The following is a 15,294-nucleotide window of genomic DNA, read 5'->3' on the forward strand; positions in this document are numbered from 1 at the left end:
TTTTTCTCTCCACAGGAAAAGTTAAATGCACTTTATATTTACAGAGACCATTATTTTGAAAAACATTCTTTGGACAAAGCTGGTCAGAAAAATGGTGATGTGGAAAATGAAATGAAAAACACCCTGAACTTGTTTGAAAATTTGAAAGGTATGTGATATTATTATTATTATTATTATTATTATTATTATTATTATTATTATTATTATTACTTCTACTACTAACTTACTACTACTACTACTACTACTATTGGCAGGTCCAAAAGTGAACTTAAGAGCAGTGTATTTTTACCTAATAATGTACATATATATTTCATGTCAACAATTACATTCGTGTAATGTGGACCTCACAACTTTGCATACAGTGACAATAAAATTATTCATTACATATACACTTTCTTGCGGAACGCTCTATTATACCTAACTTTCATACCTACTACTTTATTCCCTCTTATTAAACAAATATCACATTTATTCTTACCCTTCTGCACTTATCATAGTTTTTATGCCTAGTCACTGCTTTATACCACAGTCTACTGTATACAGTCGCGAAGCTTGAGGTGTTTTTTTGCAAATCTCGTGATAAAGCGCTCCAAGCGGTTAGCAACTAGAAACAATAGACGTCCATGGCCGACTTTGGACTGTGTCGTATTTCTATCGAGTGCTAGCTCGTTGCGTATTTCACATTGATGCTTGTGAAATGTTCGTTATTGGTTGTAATGAAAATGTTAAATGGCTAAAATACAATAATTTGAATAATAATATGGGACAAGGAGGAGACGTTTATAGTGCTATAAATTGTAGCAACAGTAAGAGAAAGAGGCCAGAGTTATCCTTTTTCCGATTTCCGAAAGATTCAGAAAGGTTCCTGGGTTTCCACAAGAATGCTGTGCAGAAACAAAACTCTTAATTTTGAAGTTCTTTGCGACTGTTAGAATACATTATATCCTTAAATTTCACAAAGAAATGTTTCAGTCTAACCGAAAGGACATTAGATACCAGTTAAAGTCATGTCACTTAGGCTGCTAAATTTCCAGAGAAATAAAGGTTAGGTCTACTTTTTTTTCAGGGGATATATTTTTAATTGTAGCTATTAATTTTGTTATTATTTTTATGTGTTATTTTACTAAAGACGTAGAAAAATTAAGTTTGTTTTAATGAAATTTATTGATCACGTTTTATTTTCAATTCTGGTGGGATTATTATTGCTTAGGCCTACTTTTTTTTTTCAAAGGACATGTTTTTAATTATAGCTGTTAATTTTGTTGTTATTTTTAGTTGTTGCTTTACTAGAGACGTAGAAAAAGTCTGTTACAATAAAATTTATTGATCACGTTTTATTTCCAATTCTGGTGTGATTATTATTGCTTAACCTCATCCCACTACGTAAGCCTACGCTACAAGTACTGGTACGCGTAAGTTACTCCATTAATTCATATTTCCATTATTATTGTTGTAAAGGGAAATGCAAACTAATATTTATTGTTTCATAGTTAATTATCGCTATAATCTTGAATGAGTGAAGCTATTATAGTAAATTTCAGTTCGTTTTGCATAAACAAAAATTATATTAACTTATTTCTTGGAGGTATCTTCGAGTTTATGGCGGAATTTAATATACTTCATTAAAATAATAAATTAACTTTATGCATTTAATATTTCAGTAATGGAAGGTGTTAATTATTCCAAAAGAACACTACAACGAAAGTGTAACATATTTTGTCGTCTGCTAGGAGAGAGATCTGCGATGATGAGGCGATAGTAGCGATCCTAGTGGTGGGCAACTACCCATGTTTGCATTTTTACTACATATTGAGCTTCGCGACTGTATATAGTAGACTGTGTTTATACCGAGCATAAATTCGCTATTTCTCTTTGTCTTACTGCAGTATTTTTTTTATCAATCGCCTCTTCACTATTCACTATAATATCCTATTATTTGAATAATTTCGAGGGAAAAATTGTTCCGGAGCCGGGTAGCGAACCCGGGACCTTTGGTTTAATGTACCAACGCTCTACTACTGAGCTACTCGGAAACTCTAACCGACACCGATCCAATTTTTCCCTCTATATCCACAGACCTCAATGTGGGCTGACAACCGTTAAGCAACCAACTTCGAGTGCACACTAACTCCATGTGACTTAAATTGTGGTTTTCTGTTAACGAACAGTGACGTGTATTATGCAAATCAAGATTTTCAGGTATAAATCTTGATTTGCATAATACACGTCACTGTTCGTTAACAGAAAACCACAATTTAAGTCACACGGAGTTAGTATGCACTCGAAGTTGGTTGCTTGACGGTTGTCAGCTCACTTTGAGGTCTGTGGATATAGAGGGAAAAATTGGATCGGTGTCGGTTAGAGTTCACGAGTAGCTCAGTGGTAGAGCGTTGGTACGTTAAACCAAAGGTCCTGGGTTCGATACCCGGCTCCGGAACAATTTTTCCCTCGAAATTATTCAAATCAACTTTACAGGGAGTTATACCTGAAAATCTTGATTTGCATCCTATTATTTGTCTTCTAAGTAAGTAATTTTTTTTCCAATTCTATTTTTCATTATCATCTAGTAATATTAATTTATTTTACTATACTGCGTATTCATTAATCTACTTTTTCTTCCATTTCCAACTAGTCTCATACTATCTTTCACTATAATTCGTATCACTAGTCATTACTTTGCACTGTAACAGTTTCGTTTTTCTCTTCACTGTTTTCTGAAACCTCTTATATCTACCCACAACCAATTTCTTCTACTTTTGCCTTCATTATAAGCGTTATGACTTAATTTAACCTATTCAGAATTGTCACTTTCACTACTTCTTTTTACCAGTTTACTTATCTCGATCTCATTTTACTTACTACTAATCTTATCACAAATTATTGCTTTATCCTTGTAGAAATAGGTTCGTTGTTAGATTTATTTCTTACATATTAGTTTATTTTACTATTCTGCGTGTTCATTAATCTACTCTTTCTTCCATTTCCAATTAGTCTCATACTATCTTTCACTGTAATCCTACTTGTCTCTGGTGTAATAATCATGATGAAGATCTGGAACACATTCTTCTATACTGTCCATCCATAAACCACAAAAGAAGTAAATTAAACTCATCAATACCGGTTGCAGAAGACACAGCCCTGCAGAATATATTGACTACACCCCAACTCTGGCTACTAGCAATAGGCATCTATAATGCACACCGATCAAAATACCCCTCATTTCTCGTGAAAAACAACAACTGAATAGACTACAGTGGACTATAGTGGACTTTATGTTGTCAGCAAACAGCTGGATACATTAAGAAGATTGATTGATTGATTACATTAATCCACTGTTCCCTAATTTTGCTCATTCATCGCTTGCACTTCTTTATCTCACTTATTTGCTCTATACTGTGTTTTGCTATCTTAGCTCGTCACCCCCTCCATACTTTTACTACTTCTGTTTCTCTTTGTTTACTAATAATACTTATCACTAGTCATTTCTTCATCATATTAAAACAGGTTTGTTATTAGATCTGATACTTCCACATGTTCACTGACCACTTGTTTACACTTCATTCACTCATTTTCCTTGTACTGTGTTTTGCTATCCTAACTCGTCTCCCTCCACATACTTTCCGTCTCCTTTACTCTTTCCTAACGACTCACTAAACATTTTACTTAACTCATTGGATCTTTTTTTTTTTATTATACATATAAAATTCTCAATATCTTTAACAATCACTGAATTTGAATCTTCTACATTCCCCGTCCCTACTATATCTTCGCCTTCTTTTTTCTTCTCTTCATCTAATCCCTTTTCACTCCTAGGATCACTTTCACTCCTAGCCCTTATCTTATTTTCACGTGTGCTGCATGATCTTAAATTACAGCTTTTCGGATCATCACCTGTTCTCTTTGACCATATGTTGCTGTGTAGTTGGGATAGGTCGACGATTTCACTTGATTCTTCTGTATCCGTTGTTTGCATGTTGATTTCTGCATTGTTCTCGACCATTCTTTCGGTTGCTTGCATTTTGCTGATGTCTGCATTTTCTTCGCCCTCATGTCCTTTTTTTTTACGTTCATTCTCTCTTCCTGCTTTTCGTTATTCATTGATGTCAGCTTTTCATCGCTTCTTGCTCTGTCTTGGGTATGACCTCTCGTCTTCTGTCACTTTCTACTCTTCCTATCTTCGTTTGTACGCCTGTCTTACTTGCTTTTTTCACTAAGTCTTCACTTCCCTTTGCATTGTCATTTGACCCAAATTCCGTGTGATTTATATTTTCTAGACAGAAATGTAGATCGTAAAATTTCCCATTCACTTGTAGCTTGTCCTTATACATTCTAGCAAAATGCCGTTTCTTCCTTACTGCCTTCAAGATTGGAAGGAGTAGTCTTCTCCTGTTTCTTGTTTCATAGTCAAAATCATATTCCAGTCTAATTTTTGTTCTTTTCAAATTTCTCCACTTCATCATAATTAATCCTTTTGTTCTCATGTTTGTAAATCTTACGAAACTTGGTCTGTTTTTTCCCTTTCCTGCTCTGTATGTTTCTTCAATGTGTCCTTCACTTAGTCAAAATTAAGTAGTTCCTAGCATATACTGCACTGTCTCTTAAGTCTATTCCACATTCACGTCCTACTTCTTTTACCCTGAAAATTATCATGTTCTTTTTTCTTTGATCCTATTCAAAATATTTAATTCTACCTCATTTGCGCATTTTCCTGCAGTAGTTCTTCAATCTTGTTTTTGTTTTCTTTAATGTTTGCTTTTAAGTAATCAGTTGTTTGTCTTTCTTCTTGTAGCTTGTGTAGGCTATGTAACTTCCCCAAAACTTGTGTCTTGTGTTCTGAGGAGTTTATTTCTTGAGCTAATATGCTCCATTCTTCAGTGATACTTTCCATTTTTACTGTTCAACATTTCACTGTTCAGTTTATATCATCTGATATCTAGGGTCACTGCCGTCTATATATACACATCTTTCTCTCTGCCGGAGCTCTCCTACATGCATCTGTCCTCCTTCAACTACTGTTGCTGACTGATTGCTAATATGCATTTGCAGCTTTGAAGAAGAATCTTGTTAGGTTTACTCATTTAGATGTTCTGAACCGCAATTAAATTTTATAATTTTTTATGACCCTGTTTCACTTCTCTAAATATTTTTTGTATTTACATCAATATTATGGCTTTTGTGTAATTATTTCAAGTCCAACACACATACAGTCAAAAATTATATTACGAATATTGTACTTGCATTGGTGGGAAATCTCACAATCTTTTTTTCTTTTCTTTTTTTTAATATAACTTCACTTTCGTCAAATGATAACATTTATGGATATTTAGGCTATACATCTCCACTTCCCTACTGGGAATCGGACAGAATTCTGATAGAGTTGAAGTCAGATGTGCTGTCACTTGAGTCACAACATGAGTGTAAGGAATTGAGTTTCTAAAAATCATGAACCAACATTTCTGCTTGATGCTTATAAAAAGTGCAGTAATCTAATGAAGAGTAACTTTAAATTTCTTATGACTGTGGTTTTGTATTGTAAAATTCTTAAAACATATATTTCAGAACGTGCAGAGCAGGAGAACAGGGCTATGTATTTGTACCTGAAAGGTCGGGCCTTGAACGTGATGCCTCATCATTCGAAAGAGGCAGAGGAGGTGTTGTCTCGAGCAGTGAAACTGGATCCTAAACTAGTGGAGGCTTGGAATGAGCTTGGTGAATGTTACTGGAAGAAAGATGATATTGAAGAAGCCAAGAACTGCTTCTCTGGAGCTTTACTTCATGTATGACCGTCAGTTATTCTCTTTAACATACAAGTAACGTGTAATAATAAAGGGTGAATTTAGTAAGAGGTGCGAATACTTCGTGGTCTGCTGACCAGTAGTCGAGCCCACTGTGGCCCTGCTGTTTGCCTTGCTTAGATGGCTCAAGTGAGCTGTTATTAAATGTATTCACTTCTTACAGAAGGTGTTGAAGTGTTGTTCATCAGCTTGTATACACTGTTGGCATCTGCAGATAAAGTTTTCATTGGTTCAGTCCAGTTCGTCTTCAGAAATTGATTGATTTATCATCAACATACCAAGTCCACACCTGTGGAGTAGCGGTCAGCACGTCTGGCCGCGAAACGAGGTGGCCCGGGTTCGAATCCCGGTTGGGGCAAGTTACCTGGTTGAAGTTTTTTCCGGGGTTTTCCCTCAACCCAATACCAGCAAATGCGGGGTATAGTCCAACCATCGGATCTGTGCCCCCGTAAGATATGCGAACTGAACCTTAATTCCTTTTCAGCCTCGGCAATTCATTTCTCCCCCTGTATTCCTATTTCTCTCTTTTCTATCCCTCTCTTTTTCTCTCCCCCACTACTCACAATTTTGAGCCTTCTTGCGGGACAGTTTATTTGCACTTGCAGTCCAGTGTTGTCAACTCAACATGAATACTGTAGCACGGAGTGGTGAAAGAAATATTATTAAGCAAGTAATAGCATTTTGCATAAGTCAATCAGCGTCATTAGACCTACTTAAATTAAATTATGAATATGTAATAATTAAGCTTACAGTATTATAAGCAATATTCAAGAGACATGATACTGTTTGACGGAAGTTTGGCAACATCCCTATTCGGCAAGGTTCGTGGCCTGCTGTTTGACGTAGTGGGAGAGAAACGGGTGGAATGGGGTGAGTAAAGGCATTAACTTTTCCAAGAACGACGACAGCACTGAAGGGGCATAGATCCGATGGTCTGACAATAACTTTCGGTGCTGGACCCCGGACTCATTTCACTGGCATAATCACCATTTCATTCAGATGCTAAATAGCCTAGATGTTGATACAGCATCGTAAAATAACCCAATAAAATTAAAAATCAACATACCAACTACGAGACTTCTCCACTTCGCCCACGTTTCAGTTGTGTAGAGCTCTGATTTTCTTAATTTGACTAAATAGTTCAGCCTTACACGTTTTTTTACGGGACTTCTCTCCCCCATCCCCATTTAACCATGCCCTTCAATTTTAATTTGTTTTACTTATTGGTCAGCAACTTCTCTGTCTTACACACTGGTAACTAACATTTCCAAGACAATAATGCTATTCAATTCAGTTCTGGAAATATTGTTTGAAATAATTCCTGGAAAATCTGACCCATTATTCTACTCTTGTTGACTGTGATTAAAATAACCCAAAGCCCATTAGAAACAAATCATTTTACAACCTGTGTGTAATACAAGGAGGAGTTTTCCTCTCATATTGGGTTTTTTAAGCCCTGTTGACAATTCTTTGACGAATACGTCTTTTGCAGAGTTAAAGCTCTGCTTGATGATAGTTTCTGAACATATTGGTTTTCCGGGGAAGAGCTGTTGGCCCTTCGCCAAATCCTCAACCTGGAGGACTAGGTATTTTGATTTTTGGGTTTCCGTCTCCTAGATCAGCTGCTTACGCTGCAACTATAGACTCTGATCTATGCTTGGGGATTTTCTTCCGCCAACTGCGCCATTCTGAAGGTTCTCCTTCTCCGCTGAAGCTGCTGTTGAGGTCCTCTTCTGAACCTTACCCTGAGACCTGTTTGACAAGGAGTCCCTGTCAGTAGCTACTAGTGTCGTGCACTTCATGCTGTATGTTCAGTTCAAGTTTGTCGAGCATGACAGGAACCGAAGTCTGTTTTGAAGAAGTGGATCTGTCTCGCTCGCTCGGTCTTGCCCCTTGTTTGATCTGTGCCCTTTAAGTTCCCTGGCCTCTCCTACACTCCTCTCCCAACCCTTCATGCTTTTACTTGAGTAAGGATTTTAAAGCAAATCTTGTGAAGTTTTATTTAGATGTAAGGACAGGTAATTTTTATTACAAAAATATGATTAAATTTGACAGAGATATACGTACATATAGGTACATCACATTATGTTTTTAAAATACATGACAGTTGTTACTATACCAATTACCGAAAGAAAATAGCTATAATTACATTCTTCACATAATATTCAAATAAATCACAGTTGCTCAGTAACAATACAGATGATGGAAATATTACAGGCGTTATGTTCGATTCAAGTTAGTCGAGTATGACGAAGTTCGACATTCGTCGATGCTTGCTCTGCAGAAGAAGGGCTGTCGTGTTTGTTCCATTTTGTTATAAAAATATTCACTGTCCTCCACTCTCACCCCTTCATGTGTTAGCATAGGTCTTGCGATTAGTTTTTCATATAAAATAAGACGAAGTTTGTAATGTCTTCAGTTTGAAAACATCTACTAAAAAATCTTCAAGCCTTTCACTAAAATAATGCTGATTGTCTTCGAGTCTGAAATGTTTAATTTATAGCACTAGGTGTGTCAGGGACAAAATGTCCTTTGAGATTTGGAGATTACATCGAGAAGAAGAAACATCCTCCCCCTCCCCTCCACCCAAGAGAAGTGATTATGCTTCATGTTTAGGCAAAGACACGTGAAAGTGTTCATTGAAATTGGTACAGCTTTAAAACTTCCACTATGAAGCCCATATCTTGCATTTTGTAATTTTGTGTATATCTATCTATGTAAAAGAAGTTTCAAGGCAAGAGTTTTTTCAGTATCGAGAAGTGAAAACTGCTTGCTGCATTGTCCTTTTTGCTAAAGCAAAAAGTGGTCTGTAGCATGTTTTTCGGAAGTGGATAGAATTTTGTAAAAAGGTATCACTTAGAAAAAGAAAAGTTCATCATTCTGGTACCATTTCTAATTTTATTCTGAAGAATAAGTAAGTTTGTGAACTTTTCAAATTACAATATGCTGAAAATTTTTGTACCTAATTATAATATTTCTTAAATAGAGAGACTAGAGATTATAGTAAACAATGAATTATAAATGTGAACTATCTGTTATTATATACAGGAACAAATTTGACCATATGCTTACTTTCAGTGGGTTTCATACCTGCACTTTTCTTCAGTTTTTCCAACATGTGGTTGTAAATGTCATTTTTTAAATGTTTGTACAGGCAAGAAACAAAGTCTCTCTCAGGAACTTATCTATGATTCTACGACAAGAGAAAGCAGCCTCAAATAAACAACGTTCTGAAAACATAGAGCAAGGAGTAGCATATGCTAAAGAAGCAGTGCAGCTAGATGCTAATGATGGCACATCTTGGGCTGTTCTAGGAAATGCGTATCTGTCTTCTTTCTTCACAATATCACAGAATCCTCGTACACTCAAGTCGTGTATGTCAGCTTACCAACAAGCGGTGAGTTGTTTTCATCATTAGCTCATATATAGGCCTACAGGTTTCTTTGTGGTAAGCCTACCCTACATTGTAGAAATTTTCATACTCGTAATTTACCAGCATCTTGCTCTCTTTCTCTTCTTTTCAGTACAATATATATTTAGCATCTGATGGAGCCGTTGTGTGTGACCATTTTGAACTGAACAGATTGAAAAAAAAAACTGAATAGTTCAATATCTCAAATGCTGGAATCATAGTTGGATATGAATAAATGGCTTCTCACAGCTTTATTTCTGAGAGATCTTGTGATAATTGCGAATTACATTTAACATTTTTCGTTTTCTTTTTCTTCTCTAATTGAATTACATTACACTTTTAAATCATTTACAGTTTTTTATGTATTTACTTTTGCTATTTAAATATTTCACACAGATTTAGAATATCTGCTTGCACCTGATTCTAGATTTTAATGTAGCCCTTTGGGTACAAAAAATTGAAGACCACTTTTTTAGAGCCGTGCTGTATGTTTTTAAATGTGTCTTTCTGTGATCTGACTGTACACCAACCAATGTTTTTTTTCTTTTTTGTATGTTTGAAATTTTGGCATACCTTTCGTAAGTCTCGAGTGTTTCTTCACTCACCCTATGTATGCTTTTCAAGTGCTAAATGAGTGATCTCGAACTCTGAGATGAAAGTATAAAGTGAGCCATTGAAGTACGAACCAGTGTGTGTGTATCATTTGTGCTATTGGCGTTCACGGTGCTCATAGCCATGTGTGGGTATCATAGAGTGGCAGTGATGGAACCATACATACAGAGTGTTTCAGAAGTGATGGTAAAAAATTTAGAGATGAGAAGTAAAAACGAAGAGAAGCAAAAAAGTTCCAGTAAACATGGGTCCACAAATTAACCATTTACGAAATAATGCCATTTTGTGCTGGTTGAGGCCCACTGAATACTAGGTACTAATTCCAACAAAAGCACTGACAATTTAATTTAATTTATCAATCACTTCTTCTTCTTCTTCTTCGTCGTCTTCTTCTTCTTCTTCTTCTTGCACTACCTCCTTATTGCCACCAAAGCAGTGTGGAGGGGATGCCTCTGATTCATTTCCTATATTGTTCCCAGTCAGCTGCAAGAAATTTTATTTGTGCAGTCGACTTTCCCCTTTTTTTCGACTATCCCCTTGATAACTTCTTCCCACATTATTCTTGGCCTCCCTTTCGGGCGACTTCCCTGGGGTTTCGCTTCTGCAAACTGCCTTATCTTTCTTCCTTCCCCCATCCTTTGGACGTGTCCATACAACCTCAACTGCTGTTCTTCTATTCTTTTGGCTACTGGTTCTTGTTGCAATTCCTCTCTGATGCATTCATTTCGTATCTGGTCTCTCCTGGTTTTTACCTGCTATTCTCCTTAATACCTTCATCTGTACAGCATTCACCCTACTTAGGTCATTTTTTTGTTAGGACCCAGCTCTCGCATCAATATATTAGTATTGGTTCTATAATTGCTTTCTGAACCCTAGTCTTTGTTTTCTTTTCCAACTCTGACTTTCCAAATATGATGTTATTAATTGTGAAGTATGCCGAGGTTGCCTTTTGAACCCTGTTACGGACTTATAGTTGGAGTTTTCCTGTTCGTAATTTATCAATCACAAGACAGTAAAACCACAGTCTAGTGTATACAGTCAAGAAGCTCAATATATAATAAATATGCATCCATAGATAGTTGCTAACCACTAGGATCGCTACTATCGCCTCATTACAGACAATGCGAAATAGTACCTGCACAATCTATTGTTCCTAGCAACCTCAACAACTCAAGCTTCGTGAATGTATATACGAGAGTGTGGTAAAACTCGTAATTTTGGCTTCAACACCACATAAATGTGATTGAACATACACAAAAAAAAACTTTTTGTTTGAACAATAGTAAAGTTTGTGGATAAACAAGGTACAGTACAGTATGAGCATGTTAACTGAAGAATTTTATAGCAGGTGTTCAAAATGCTGACCATGCACTTGAATGCATCTGTGTAGTCTTCTCCGCAACGACCCAAGAATGTGCTCGAGCAGTCCTGGGTCGTTCTTCATTTGCTGGAAGGCATCTACAATCCAATGCTGCAATTTTTCAGGTGTAGCAATGTCTGTTGTGTTAACTAGGCTTTTTGCATAACCCCATACACAAAAAAAAAGATTTAAATCTGGTGAGCTAGGTGCAAGTCCTCCTCTACCTACCCACTGTTCACCATATCGTCTGTTTAGATATCTTCTCACACTTAGAAGGAAATGGGATGGGGAGAATATGGCATACATACATGAATGTTGCTGCTTTACCGTATCCAGGCGGTTTCTTCACTGACAGCCCCAATAGCAAAAAGAATGGCATTATTCCATAAAAGGTTAATTTGCGGACCCATGTTTACTGGAACGTTTTTGCTTCTATTCGTTTTTACTTTTTATCCCTAAATTTTTCACCATCACTTTTGAAACACTCTGTATACAGTTTCCTTAAGAATTTATGGAATGTAAACAATTAAGAAATCACTCATCTACCTGTTTTATGAAAAGAGGTGCTGAAACTGGCCACTTTCGTTGTCCACACATTTTTGGCACTTCTTTAAGAAACTATTCATCACTGACTGTAATTCTCATTGATAAATGGTGGCAGTCTCATTGGTGGCTCCAATAGCAAAAAGAATGGCATTATCCCATAAACGGTTAATTTGTGGACCCATGTTTATTGGAACTTTTTTGCTTCTCTTCGTTTTTATTTCTCATTCCTAAAGGTTGACCATCACTTTTAAAACATTCTGTATATAGTTCCGAAAGAATTTATGAAATATAAGCAATTAAAAAATCAATCACCAGTTTTATGAAAGGAAGTGCTGAAACTGGCCACCTTCGTTGTCCTCACATTTTTGACACCTCTTTAAGAAACTATTCATCACTGACTGTAATTCTCGTTGATAAATGGTGACAGTCTCATTGGCGGCCCCAATAGCAAAAAGAATGGCATTATCCCATAAACAATTAATTTGTGGACCCATGTTTACTGGAACTTTTTTGCTTCTCTTCATTTTCATTTCTCATCCCTAAAGGTTCACCATCACTTTTAAAACACCCAGTATACAGTTCCGTAAGAATTTTTGGAATATAAGCAATTAAAAAGTCAATCACCAGTTTCATGAAAGGAAGTGCTGAAACTGGCCACCTTCGTTGTCCACACATTTTTGACACCTCTTTAAGAAACTATTCATCACTGACTGTAATTCTCGTTGATAAATGGTGACAGTCTCATTGGCAGCCCCAATAGTAAAAAGAATGGCATTATCCCATAAACGGTTAATTTGTGGACCCATGTTTACTGGAACTTTTCTGCGTCTCTTCGTTTTTATTTCTCATCCCTGAAGGTTGACCATCACTTTTAAAACACACTGTATACAGTTCCGTAGGAATTTATGGAATATAAGCAATTAAAAAGTCAATTACCAGTTTTATGAAAGAAAGTGCTGAAACTGGCCACCTTCGTTGTCCACATATTTTTGACACATCTTTAAGAAACTATTTCATACTGACTGTAGTTCTCGTTGATAAATGGTGGCAGTTTCCTGACATATATTAAGTTTCAGTTCTTTCAGGGTGTGTGGGTTTGTCTTGTATACGACATTTATCCCAGAGATAAAATTCGCAGGAGGTTAGGTCGGGGGACTGAGGGTGAGACATCCCTAGTTATAACTTTGTCCTTGTTGAACACTATTTAAATTTTTGCCATCAAAACATTAGCTGTGGCAGAGTCGTGTTGAAAAAGGTAAAATCACGCTCCCTGTGAGCTGGGGGGGGGGGGGTATAAGTCATATTGACGTATGTGCGGGTAACTTTTTAACTGCTTTTATTTTATAAATTGCTAAGAAAACTGCGTATGTATGGTTACATCATCACCACTCTACCATATCTACACACAGCTGTGTGCACTGTTAGCACAAGTGTCGCATGCTGCTTTGCACTTCAGTGGTTCTCTCTGTATAAGAATGTTTGTAATCTTCTATCAAAACAGAACTGTCCCCGAACACGGGCTTTTCTTTTTTGGGGTACTTTCATGTAGCGTTTTTTATGTATATGTTATTAAATAAATATAGAATAAGTAGACCTAAAGATTGAACGAGTACTGTCAGTGGGTTGCTACACAATGACGTAGATTCTAAGCCAACGTACTCTAAATTAGGATTATGTACTATATATAACCACAGAAATTCTCATATTGTTCGATTTTGCGATATGAGATGGCGTATGTTGTTTTGACTGCAGCAGAAGTGCCATACGAAACTGCCAATTATTAGAAAAATTGAGCCAAAATGTTTACATACTGGTACTGTCTTTGCTATTAGCAGTTTAACATGAATAGTGAACATTTGCGTAGCTGCTCAGTTTTGAAGAATACTTTACGTCATGAATGATAATGTAGTTGAATCAGTCGAAGCTAAAAGGAACTAAGTCACTTTTCACAACTTTTCAGGAGAAGCAAAAACATTCCACTATATTAATATTTTTATGTTATAGAAGACCAAAGAACATTTAAAAGTCTGACTTAGTTCCTTCTTCCACCGTTCGATGCGCATAACATTCATTGTTCAAATGGTTGCATAACCCAAAAACTGCATATTTTGACTCGGTTCCTTTTAACTCCGACTGATTCATTTGTGTTTTGAGCAATGACAGTGCCAGACTACTAATAGTGCATTTGATAAAAAGTCCGGAAATATTGCAAACATTAATTGATTTTCACTTATTCTTTTCTGGCAGGAAAAGGACGTTGTAGCACGTAGCAATCCTGATCTGCACTACAATAAAGCTATTGTAAGTATTTAGACTTGAAAAGTTTGATGTATAATATACTGTTATAATAAAATTGTTATGCTATGCTCTGATTTAAATTCGTAATTGCTATCTTTCAGATTTTAATTTCGAATATAATATTTGCCCCTGTTCTTCCATTATACGTGTAAAATAAGTTATACTTTTTAAATACTCACATATTTGTCATTTTGATTATACTGCGTTTGAATCTGTCAGAGCTAAATGGCATTATGTCAAAATATGCCATTTTTAGATTTTTATATAGTCGGAGATTTGAATTTGAGTTGTATCATATGGAGGAGAAAAGAATTTTGTACAACCTCTCCTGGCACACTTGAAATCGTCTCTCATACTAATGTGTACAAAGAAGAAAAGTATGTTCATGACAACCTATCTTTCACTACCGTATGTCGTTATTTATAGTGTGGCAACATTGAATATCTCTTTATGAATGCTTACATTCAACATTGTGCACACTGAACTTAATTAAGTATAAGACGACATTGTGTTAGTAAAATTATATATAGAGGAAATAATAGCTATTGTTTTGGAAGACCTCAGATTGATATATGCTGTCTTTATGAAGAACTAAATTTAAAATTAAAAGTCCCCTACATATAAATTAAAATTCTAAACTTGTAGCACAGGCTGAGTTGGAGGTTTTTCTCCAAAGAAGATTGGACATTTTACAAATGCCTGAAAGACAAGTCGTTATATCTTCAAAGTTATGACATGAGTGGTATATATAGCCTTTGATTTTATGCAAAACCTTCTTTTATCGAACGTTCCAGTCAAGAAAATTATATCGATCACAACTGTGGATGAACATTTTAATATTCACTGTCTAAAAACTAAGAAGTTTGTTTTGTACCTTGTATTTCAGATGATATGAAATGTATTTCAGAAAATAAGCAATGCATTTAAGATTACATAGTCACTTTTATTTCACAAAATAACAAATGTAGGCCTACTTGAGATTTTAACATATATTTAAAAAAAATGGAAAATGGATTTAAAAAATCCTCAACTTTATTGCATTTTAGCATCTGACAGGCATATTCACCATAGCTATAGCTGCAGCTTGATGAATTGTATTGTGTTGTACTGCACGAGCACAATCACCACCAACAATATTATGTGTATTGCTTCATCAATTATTTTACTCTCTACAGTAGGTAAATTAGCCTACAACACCGGGAGCTATGACATCAGGAATTCCAAGATGGGTTTTTACGTACATCATCACTTTACACCAAATGATCTCGATT

General features: G+C 35.9%; 1 protein-coding gene across 1 annotated transcript in view; it reads left to right on the plus strand.

Annotated features, from left to right (window-relative positions):
- Nucleotides 1-15,294, plus strand: part of LOC138703021 (tetratricopeptide repeat protein 5-like) — a 28,247-nt gene that overhangs the window by 1,922 nt on the left and 11,031 nt on the right. The window contains exons 2-5 of the mRNA XM_069830528.1: nt 16-148; nt 5,560-5,777; nt 8,950-9,192; nt 13,973-14,026. Coding sequence (XP_069686629.1) covers nt 16-148; nt 5,560-5,777; nt 8,950-9,192; nt 13,973-14,026 — 648 coding nt within the window. The remainder of the gene's footprint in view (nt 1-15; nt 149-5,559; nt 5,778-8,949; nt 9,193-13,972; nt 14,027-15,294) is intronic.

The sequence above is a fragment of the Periplaneta americana genome, chromosome 1 (assembly GCF_040183065.1).
Source record: "Periplaneta americana isolate PAMFEO1 chromosome 1, P.americana_PAMFEO1_priV1, whole genome shotgun sequence".
Classification (NCBI taxonomy): Eukaryota; Metazoa; Arthropoda; class Insecta; order Blattodea; family Blattidae; genus Periplaneta; species Periplaneta americana.